General features: G+C 34.5%; 1 protein-coding gene across 1 annotated transcript in view; it reads right to left on the minus strand.

Annotated features, from left to right (window-relative positions):
• kif13a (kinesin family member 13A) overlaps nt 1-12,183 on the minus strand; it is a 121,763-nt gene that overhangs the window by 85,365 nt on the left and 24,215 nt on the right. The window contains 1 exon segment of the mRNA XM_056476084.1: nt 1,708-1,720. Within this exon segment, the coding sequence (XP_056332059.1) occupies nt 1,708-1,720 (13 nt within the window).

Genomic DNA, 12,183 nt, shown 5'->3' on the forward strand with positions numbered 1-12,183 from the left:
CTTTCTGTCTGTTTTTAATCACAGCTCATTTGGTTTTCTGCTTTCTTTTAACAGTTTTTAAAAGGTCATATTTGTAATTATTTCAATAATTAGGATATGACATTTTCTGCCAAACAATGAACATTCTTACATCACTGAAAATGCAAGACTTAAGTCGCACTAATGACGCCTGTCTAATAATCCTGCTGCTATTGTTTACATGTGCAGACGCTGTAAAGACACTATTAGATTTTTAATTCTCTGCTAAATATTTCCCAAAGAAAGATCATTTTGACTGTATTTCCTGATATATTTTAATTCTGGAGAAAATCTTATTTATTTTTTCGCTTGGTTGGAATTAAAAAAATGTATGTATTAAAAACTGCTAAAGTTAATAGTATACAGGCTATAGGATACAGTATATAGGCTACAGAACAAGCCACTGTTGTGAATGATTTGCAAAATTAGCCTAATTAGTTTAGCTTTAAGCTGATTTCTAGTGTTCTGAAAATATCTAGTAAAATATCATGTACTATCATCATTCATTCATTCATTTTCCTTCAGCTTAGTTCCTTTATTCATCAGGGGTCACCACAGCGGAATGAACCAGCATCTTATCCAGTATATGTTTTTCACAGCGAATGCCCTTCCAGCTGCAACCCAGTACTGGGAAACACCCATACACACTCACATTCACACACACACTCATACACTACGGCCAAATTATGCCGATCGCTCCATGCAAAAATATAAATCAGCCTTAAGATGTAAATATTACATTAGATTTAGGTTGTGAGCAAAGTTCAATGTCTAGCCAGCGTCTAAGGACAACGTTATTTTGACGGTCAATAACGACGCCAAATGACATTGATACTTGGTTGATTCAGGTTGTGTTGGAAAGTGACCAAAAGTCAACATCTAGCCCAGTGTTTCCCAACCCTGTTCCTGAAGGCACACCAACAGTACACATTTTCAACCTCTCCCTAATCAAACACACCTGAATCACCTCATCAGAACATTAGAAGAGACTCCAACACCTGACACGAATGGGTTAGATAAGGGAGACATACAAAATAAGTACTGTTGGTGTGCCTCCAGGAACAGGGTTGGGAAACACTGGTCTAGCCAACATCTTAAACCAACATCATATTGACATCTAACACTGATATTTATTCGTCAGGTATGGCAACCAAAATCCAACGTCTGATAGACGTCATAGTGGTAACGTCCACACAACATCAAGCTGTAACATCATTAGACGTTGATATTTGGTTGATTTTAGGTTGGACTTTACGCTGGCCTGACGTTAGTGTCTGACATCAACACGGTTTTCATTTCCAAATAAAATGTAACATCCCCACAATGTTGGGGCACAACATCAATCTGACATCATGTTGACATCCTGTACCTGCTGGCTATGAATGATATGTGTGAAATAATTTCCATTGACTCCAGAACAAACCACTGTTGTCCAACGACTTGACTAATTAACCTAATTAGTTAAGCCTTTAAATGCCACTGAACCCCAGTATTCTAGTATAAAATACTGCCATCATGCCGAAGAGAAAACAAATCAGTTATTAAAAGTATCATGTATCAAGTATCACATGATTAAAAATGAGCTGAAACAAAGCCCATTGGTGAAATATTTGAATATATCAATACAAATTTCACAGGAGGGTGAATAATGTTGCGTTCCAAGGTAAATATGAGTAAAATATGTCTTACCTTTGGTTGTTTTCTGAGAGTGAAACAGGCGACAGCAGCAAACAGTTTCCATAAAGACAAAAAAAGAAGAAGAAAAGAGTCTGTCAGCATCTTTACACTGATGATGATGATGAAGATGATGATGATGAAGATGATGAACTATTCAATGCCACGTCAGCAACTAAGTCTATTTTCATGGCAAGAACATTTCAATAATAAACATACAATTTTAAACAACAAACTAATTAATACATAAATAAAATGAGATTTTTAGCGTTAATACAGGATAAAAATGTAAAAAAAATTTCCTGGTGACACTTAAAAAAAGACAAAAAAAGGTTAAAAAAACTGAATCTCTTTCTTGATCAAATGTAGGCCCGCACGAATAATCGTTTCTGAACCAAAATCACAATTTGAAAGGGTGCAGTTTCCAAATTGCAAAAGCAGTGATTATTTCAATGATGCACTACATCAGAAGTTCTTAAGGTTTTGCACTTCAGGGCCCACTTCTTTCTCCAATCAGTTTTTGAAGGCCCACCTGTCTGACATTTTCTCTAAAATGAATGTATGAAACGCTATATATATATATATAGGCGATGCAGTGGCACAGTAGGTAGTGCTGTCGCCTCACAGCAAGAAGGTCATGGGTTCGAGCCTCGGCTGGGTCAGTTGGCGTTTCTGTGTGGAGTTAGCATGTTCTCCCTGCGTTCGTGTGGGTTTCCTCCGGGTGCTCCGGTTTCCCCCACAGTCCAAAGACATGCGGTACAGGTGAATTGGGAAGGCTAAATTGTTCGTAGTATATGAGTGTGAATGAGTGTGTATGGATGTTTCCCAGAGATTGGTTGCGGCTGGAAGGGCATCCGCTGCGTAAAACATGTGCTGGATAAGTTGGCAGTTCATTCTGCTGTGGCGATCCTGGATTAATAAAGGGAATAAGTTGAAAAGAAAATGATTATATATATATATATATATATATATATATATATATATATATATATATATATATATAACATTTGTTTTATTCTAATTTAATTACTTAAATTTAATTATATATAAAACTAAAATTATATGTATTCTACATTATTATTAAAACTATGTATATATATATATATATATATATATATATATATATATATATATATATATATATATATATATATATATATATATATATTAGGGATGTAACGATTTACCGTGGTACGATTTATTGCGATGCAAAAATCTCACGATATGCATCGTGGCGTTATGACGACTTTATTACGATATGAAGTCCGTTTTCTCTTATTAGTGAGCTGCTGTCACATGTGAGTTCAGATTGCTTGAACTAGCAGCAGTAACGTTGCCAGGTCAAGATGAGTGGAGTTGAAATACAGGATGGCCCATCCTCTCAAAGTCAGACGTCTGGCAACATTTCGGGTTTACAGACATTGCTTTAGACCCGTCCGCTTTTTGACACGCATACTGGGTCAAACACAACCGAAGTCTTCACATTGTTTTACATACTTTGCTCAGCGACATGCATACCACCTAATGGTGTTAAAAGAGTCACATACTGTGTTTACAAGGTACAATTCACCCAAAAATGTCATTTCTGTCTTCATGTAATTATGTATTCACGGCCGCAAAATCACACATGACGTGCGCTCACTGCGCTGCTGACCATGAGCTGTTATTACAGAGAGGGCGGGCGCGCGCCCTACTTAATGATAGACGCGCGGGCGTCTTCTTTAGTGAACAGAACCTGCATATGCTGTGATTAACAGGTAACAAAGTTGTAAATAATCTTCAGTTTGTGGCACAAAGTGTTCGTTTGAGAGCCGCACGCGAAGTATGAACAGCACTTAGCAGTGAAAATGAAACCGAAAGCGTGCACGTCATTTAATGATCATATCGCATTTTACAGTTATGATTACGACAAGCATTTAAAGTTTTTTTTCCATAGCGAACACAGAGTGTTGTGCATGAGAAGAAATGTTTAACAGTGTCAGTATAACTATTCTAGCCTATATAATATTGAATATAATGCAAGAGGGAATCTGATAATGACAAATGTCTGATTTTACTAGTGAATTAATGGTCTAATAATATTGTTAATGACAGATTGCACGCATATGTCTCAAACATAATATTACAACTTCAGAATTATGAATAGTTGTATTCTGATGTCATCACTTTACTGTGCATTAATGACCAGGGCAAATTTAAAGTCCATTATTCAAAGTCTATTCAAAATGTAGCATTTTACCCAACAGTAGACCTACACACAATATTATTGTTGTTTTACTATAAGTCTGAGAAATAACAATAATAACAGCCTACTCATATTAACCTTTATTTTACATCTACAGAATCGTGAGAAAATGTACTTGAATAGAATGCAATGTTTTTAATTTTTGCACCTTTACTTAAATTTTCCTTGATTTTGTTATTTTCTTAAAGAACAACAAAAAGAAACAAAAGAAATGCATTGAAAATTGTTTACTTGGTAATTTTTTAAATAAATATTTTATTTGCATTTCAGTTTTAATTTTTATTTCTAATATCGTGATACATATCGAATCGTGAACACTATATCGTGATACACATTGTATCGTGAGCTGAGTGTATCGTTACACCCCTAATATATATATATTTATTTATTTTTTATTTAAAAAAAAAAACGTTTACAGATTCAAAGAGAACCACGGGTCAACAGGGAGATTGCAAAAGACCAGTATCGCTGAGGCCCCGCTTGAGAATCCCTGCAGTACATGATGCCTACATTTGATGCACATTCATTTTTTCTCCATTTCGTTAGCAACGAAGCTACGAAGAAGTACTGGGAGACCAGTTTATAGTTCATATTTAAAAACTGATGTTTATGGTAAAGATTAAAATCACAATTTAATCACCGACATATGTCTTTAACTTGACGCTCAGAAATGAAAGTTGTAGCAATTACACTGTTTAACCAACAGGTGGCGACAAAAACGAACTAAAAACATGTCATTGAATAATTCTTCAAAAATGATCCATCAAGTAATCAAATGTGAAGTTTTATGAGCGAGTTACTCACAAAAATATATTTAAAAATAAATAAATATGATGTGTTGTGCAATGGTGGCTCAGTGTTTTGCACTGTGAATGACACAGGAGACAGTCTCTCTGCAATCCTGACAAATGCTGGATTAATCTACAAGTAAAAAACCTAGTTAAGCCTTTAAATGTCACTTTAAGCTGAATACTAGCATCCTACAATATGACTGCCATGATGACAGTAGATCATATTTGACTAAAGATAAAAGAAACTAGTTGTTTTAGACTATGATGTATAAAAATGGGTTAAAATCTCTGTTAAACAGCACTTGGGAAATAAACATATATATAAAAATGAACTAATAATAATAATTTGTCCATGATCTGATAGTGTTTGCAGTGTTTTTGTGGTATTTCCGGACAGATGAAGGTGTGAATGGGCTGATAATGCGGAGCTGCGGGTCTGAATGTACTGTGTAAACGTGTGGATTTTACACATGAGTTCAGCACAGGGTTACGACGCACTACAACTCTCTTTCACATGCATGGGGACAAAAGCATTCATGCAACTGTTTCTAATGCAGGATTCATCTTTGCAGATAGAGAGACTGATGAAAGAAAGCATCGTCTGTTGCCTTCCTTCCTTACGTCCTTACTTGCTTGCTCTGTAAAACTCATACATGAGAAATAGCTGAAAACGATAATAAATACACGACAACAGTATGAATAAAAGCAGAACCATATCCAGCAGCACAACACTAGGGTGAACTAATGACGTAACGTATTCCTACTCAGACTCCACATATCTCTCCAAATTGCTCACGTTCGAATTAAACCTGAAAAATGTCACAAGTGTCGTCGCTATTTTCAATCCATCTTACTCGAGTTTTAATTTGAAATGAAATAGCATGCAAACGGCATCTTTCCAGAGCCAAAAAAAGGATGAAAAGCAAGCTCTCAGTAAAGATATGTTCTGCTATGCATAATGCATTATTTAGAAGTGGAGTTTTAGGACTTGTTTTAATAAATGCAACGATACCCATGATCACAGAAATACTGGTGTGATATGTGAGAGAAAAAAATAGGCCACATTCAGCGTGTTTCATTAAATGATCAATTAATTATCTTTCCCACTAATTCACCCTGCTGAAAAAACACAGGTTTCCCCCTCATTTTGTCAAAATCTAATTTTACCCGCTGTCCAACATCTAATGCAAAGTTTTGTTTGTGTAAATCTCTGAGTAAAAACATGCTAAAATGTCTCCTGCACTATAGTTAGTTATGCATATATTTGTATTCATTTACAAAAAAAAGAGCATTTGGTTCATGTTTTATTTGTTTATGTCATCCTTATTTACTTTATTCTTTTGTTTTCTTGCTTTATCTGAGTAAATCTGAGTTAATATTTTTACATATGTACACTTAAATATTAATTATATTAAATATAATATTAATTATATTTTTGTGTGTTTTCTTCTCACTATTTTTACACCAGTGGGCCCAATATTTTTTTATCTCGCCTAGGTTCGGCACTGCATGTACCTGTGTTAATAACCTGAAACTTTTACATTGGTAAAAACAAATGTTTCTTAGTTGAGCTCTTAATCTAAAACATTTATATCTAACTATGTTTTGAACTTATATATTTATATGTATCTACAACTGAAGAATTATTATCCCCTCTTGTTTATTTTTTTCCCCAATTTCTGTTTAACAGAGAGCAGATTTTTTCAGCACATTTCTAATCATAATAGTTTTAATAACTCATCTCTAATAACTGATTTATTTTATCTTTGTCATGATGACAGTAAATAATATTAGACTAGATATTCTTCAAGACACTTCTATACAGCTTAAAGTGACATTTAAAGGCTTAACTAGGTTAATTAGGTTAACTAGCAGGTTAGGGTAATTAGGCAAGTTATTGTATAATGATAGTTTGTTCTGTAGACTACTGAAAACTAATATTGCTTAAGGGGGCTAATAATATTGACCTTAAAATGGATTTTAAAAAATTAAAAACTGCTTTTATTCTAGCTGAAATAAAACAAATAAGACTTTCTGCAGAAGAAAAAACATTATCAGACATACTGTGAAAATTTCCTGAATCTGTTTAACATCATTTGGGAAATATTTAAAAAAGAAAAATAATAATATATATATTTTTTAAATAATTCTGGGGGTTTAATACTTCTGACTTCAACTGTATTAATTGAAAAATAAAATAAATAATATTAAATTGAAACGAAAGATACATTTTTAATTGAATAAAGTACTGAAAGTGAAAGTGTTTTTTTCAACTTGCTGAACTACAAAAATAGTCAAACAAACTATACACGGTGTATTAGATTACAGATTTAAAGCAGTTTACAACAAATCCCTTGTATTTCCAACATGCGACAGATATTTATTCATATAAATTAGTTTCATGTTTATACATTTAAAAATATATTTATAGTTAATAATAATGATAATAATAATAATAATATATTTTATTAATAATGCGCTTTTCTCAGTCCCAAAGTGCAAACAGAGATACAAGGCAAACAAAGCAGAACAATAAAACAGTCAAAAAATAAAAAGACCACAATAAAATATGAACTATTAATACAGCTGGATGATAAAATTAACAAAAATAATCAAAGTTAACAGCAACATTAAATCGGTGAGTCTTAAGGAGTTTTTTAAAACACTTCAGAGAAACAGCATTCCTGATGCTGGTGGGTAGGCCATTCCATAACTCTGTACGAAGAAGGCGCACTGTACGAAAAAGCACGACCACCCAGTTTATAATTTATTCATATTTCTTTTTTTAGTAATTATTTTTTAGGGGTTTTCACCTGTGGAGACAGTGGAGATTTAAAGACAGGAAAGTATGGGGAGCAGAGAGAGTGGAAGGATCGGTCAAGGGCCTTGAGTTGGGAATCGAACTCGGGTCACCGCGAGCACCTGTGTGCTGACGCACTAACCACTAGGCTGGTGCCAACTAAGTTATGGATTTTTACATATACGAAGGTTACACATTATTTTATTATGTTTATAAATCATGTTTATTACTTCAATAACTTTTTAATAAATATCTAAGTCATGTTTATGAATTACTTTATAATAATTTATTTATTTTAGGTTTATGTAGATGTAAATAAACAGCACACTTTCCTATTTAATTGTATTTACATTATCATAATATTAATTTAACATTATTTTACAATTTTATATATGCATTTTAGTTACAAACTATTAATAATATATTTATTAATCATGTTAATAAATGACTTTAATATATTTGTCATTTCGTCACCTTGGAATTATAAGATCCTATCTGCGTCTGAGGGATTTTGAGATATTGAGCTTCAAAATTTTTGCATTCCATAGGAAACAGTATGTGTGTAAAATTAGCTTTCAAATGTAAACAACTTAAAAAAAAAACTTCCTATAATATAAATAATTTGTCATTTAATAAGAATATGTCAGTAACTCAATTTTGACAAAAATGTCAGATATAACCTTATAATTCTAAGGTGACGATTTATTTCATAGTGCATTCTAGACCTCATTTCATAATGATATTATCATTACTACATTTGTATTATTCTAAACCATATTAATTTCATATTATTTATGCTTGATGTGTATACTTTTACAGTTATACGTGTTTCCTAATACATTTTAAAAGGAAACTTATTCAAGATTTTTTTAAATGTTATGTTTTTAAAACATTTCTAATAAGAAAAAAGTCCAAATAAATAATATCACAAAATAAATGATATATTTGGCTTTGACACATTTTTTATTTACATTTATTACATTAAATAAATAAGAGCTCATGTTTTCAGAGCGGATCTGGTGTACGTCAGCAGCTGGTTTTGGAGCAGATCTCTAGTTTTACCAACACCAGAGACTAAAATACTCCTGAGTTCACCACAAATGTTTTCCCAAGATCCTTCAGAAGCACTAAAAAAATCCCTCAAATGCCTTTCCCATACACATCTGATTTGATTTCTAAACATAAAGAGCTAAAGATCAACTTTAGATGATTTTCAATAAAGAGTGAAAGGTTACTTAAGCTATAAACTCAGGAATAACTGTGACTTTTATGTTTATGTCTGACAAATCTTCATTCATTCATTCATTCTCCTTCAGCTTAGTCTCTTTATTCATCAGGAGTCGCCACAGCGGAATGAACCGCCAACAATTTCAGCATATGTTTTACACAGTGGATGCCCTTCCAGCTGCAACCCAGCACTGGGAAACACCCATACCCACTCATTCACACATACACTCATACACTACGGCCAATTTAGTTCATCAATTCCCCTATAGCGCATATGTTTGGACTGTGGGGCAAACCGGAGCACCCAGAGGAAACCCACGCCAGCACGGGGAGAACATGCAAACTCAACACTGAAACACCAACTGAGCCGGATCAGTTGGCGTTTCTGTGTGGAGTTTGCATGTTTTCCCCGTGCTCTCCTCCTCTCACCCTCCACTGTCATTCAGAATCACAATAGCACAGCTGAAAGTTCAGCGAGAGAGGACACGACACAGCACATCAGGAAGGAAGAAACCTGCCCTTCCCAAACAGCAATCAGAAAACTCACACAGCGTCACACCCAACACTCCTCAACCACACACACACACACACACACACACACACACACAACTACACAATACAGACATATACAATCTTACAATACAGTTATAACGTTACCTCCGATTATAGAAACTAGGGATGTCCCGGTCAGGTTTTTTTGGGTTGTTGCTAGATGGGATATTGATGTGGCTGAAAGTTAACGAGAATTATTTACATTATTTATTACATTTCCAATTTATTGTATTTTATTAACATCTACAACCCCCTCCTCCCCCATCCTAAACCCAACCGTCACAGTAATGTAAATACAGTAGTTGTGCCGAGTATTACTTGTTATATATTTAAATTACCCAATACACTGTCTTTTATTAACACCTACCCCTAGCCGAACCCTAAACCCAACCGTCACAGCACTGTAAAAATGTTAATTATTGTTATACAGTGTCATAAAAAAATGCTATTATTTATGTGCATATCGCACTTCCGGCCGGCCGCGTATCCGTTCTAGACTTTACCGTGGTTTTGCCCTCGAGTCCAAGTCCGAGTCATTTGATTTTGAGTATCTAGCAATACCGATACCCGATCTGATACTTTTATTATGTATGAGTGTGTGTGTGTGAGAGAATGAGTGTATATGGGTGTTTCCCAGTACTGGGTTGCAGCTGAAAGGGCATCCGCTGTGTAAAACATAGGCTGGATTAGTTGACAGTTCATTCCACTGTGGGGACCACTGATTAATATAGGGAATAAGCTGAAGGAAAATGAATGAATGAATGAATGTACATATTATATATACACACTAGTGATGTCCCGATCAGGTTATTTTGCCCTCAAGTCATTTGATTTTGAGTATCTACCTATACCCGATCCGATACTTTTATAATACATAAAGTATAAAGAAACAGATCCAGGATGTTCCTTATTTTTTATTTAATTCACCTTATTTTAACATTGAACAACTCTGTTAACAAGCAGAGCCCTTCTGTGAGGGAGCTTGAACAGTCGAGTCATAAACAACATCAATTCTTCACTTTTGGACTTTAATTCAACATTAAATATAAAAAAGTCGAATATAAAAACAAACAGCACCTCAACTTTAAATACAATAAAGGCAATCCCAAGTTTACATATCTCACAGTTTGCTATGGCAATGTTGTCGTCCTCAACTTATTAACACCTCCAGACTGCAGACATACTCACGCTCTCCGCTTCAAGCTGCCTCCGTGTTCTACTTTGCCGACGTTTAACCAATAGCGTCTCTGCAATAAAGTGATGTCATGCGGCACTCGCTGCTGTTTCTGTGTGAAGTCTAGAACGAGGTCTAACTCTGTGTCACCGCATGACTATAGACGTGTTAAACAATAATGAGAATATATATAATACACATATATATTCGAATCCTGATCGGAAGGTAACGTCCAATTCCAAACTGCGTGATTGGACACAATTTCCGATCTGGACATCCCTATAAGAACTAGAAAATGCTGTTCTTATGAGCTTTCCTCTCCTCAAAGAATGCTGAATGATTAATACAACACTAATATGTTGTTTCTTGATCATCATATCAGACTGATTTCAGATGGTTCATGTGACACTGAAGATGCTGAAAATTCAGATTTCCATCACAGAAATATATTCAATTGTACTCTTTATTCCCCTTAAAAAAAGGGTTATTTGGAATTTCAAAAAGATTTCACAATACATAAAATAGTATTTTTAATCAAATAACTTCAGCCTCGGTGAGCAAAAAAAAGACTTTTAATGAAAGAAAACACATTACTAACTCCAAAATAATATGGGTATAGTGTGTGCATATTCATTAATTGTAAAAAAAACACACATTTATCTGATCCAAAGTTTAACAAAAGCAGTAAAATCTGAAATTGTTTTGTTACTGTGGAGGCCATTTGAGTACAGTGAACTCATTGTCATGTTCAAGAAACCAGTCTGAGATGATTAACGCTTGGCGGTTCATTCCACTGTGGCGACCCCAGATTAATAAAGGGACTAAGCTGAAGGAAATGAATGAATGAATGTTGAAAGCAACTGAGTTGCTATTTCATACAACATTTATCTGAAATAGAAACCTTTTGTGACATTATAAGTGTCTACAGTATATCATCACTTTTGATCGATTTAAGGCATCCTTGCTAAATAAAAGTTTTAATTTCAATAATTTATTTACAAAATTCCTACTTTAAGCTTTGGAATGGTGTGTATGTTACGTTTTTAATCATTATTATTATTATTACTATTATTATTCATTCATTTTCTTTTCGGCTTAGTCCGTTTATTAATCCGGGGTCGCCACAGCGGAATGAACCACCAACTATTCCAGCATATGTTTTACGCAGCAGATGAACTTCCAGCCGCAACTCAGTACTGTGAAACACCCATACACACTCATTCACACTCATACACGACGAACAATTTAGCCTTCCCAATTCCCCTATAGCGCATGTGTTTGGACTGTGAAGGAAACCAGAGCACCTGGAATAAACCTACGCCAACAAGGGGAGAACATGCAAACTCCACACAGAAACGCCAACTGATCCAGCCGAGGCTTGAACCAGTGACATTCTTGCTGTGAGACAATTGTGCTACCCATTGCGCCACTGTGCTGCCCTATTATTATTATTTCAGATAAATGTTGATCTTTGGATCTTTCTAATCATCAAAGAATCCTGAAAAAAAAGTTATTCAACCGCTATTCATTCATTCATTCATTCATTTTCTTTTCGGCTTAGTCCCTTTATTAATCCAGGGTCGCCACAGCGGAATGAACCGCCAACTTATCCAGCACATGTTATACAGTGGATGCCTTTCCAGCTGCAACCCATCCCTGGGAAACATCCATACACACTCATACACTATGGACAATTTAGCCT

This window comes from Danio aesculapii, chromosome 16, assembly GCF_903798145.1.
Source record: "Danio aesculapii chromosome 16, fDanAes4.1, whole genome shotgun sequence".
NCBI classification, from domain to species: domain Eukaryota; kingdom Metazoa; phylum Chordata; class Actinopteri; order Cypriniformes; family Danionidae; genus Danio; species Danio aesculapii.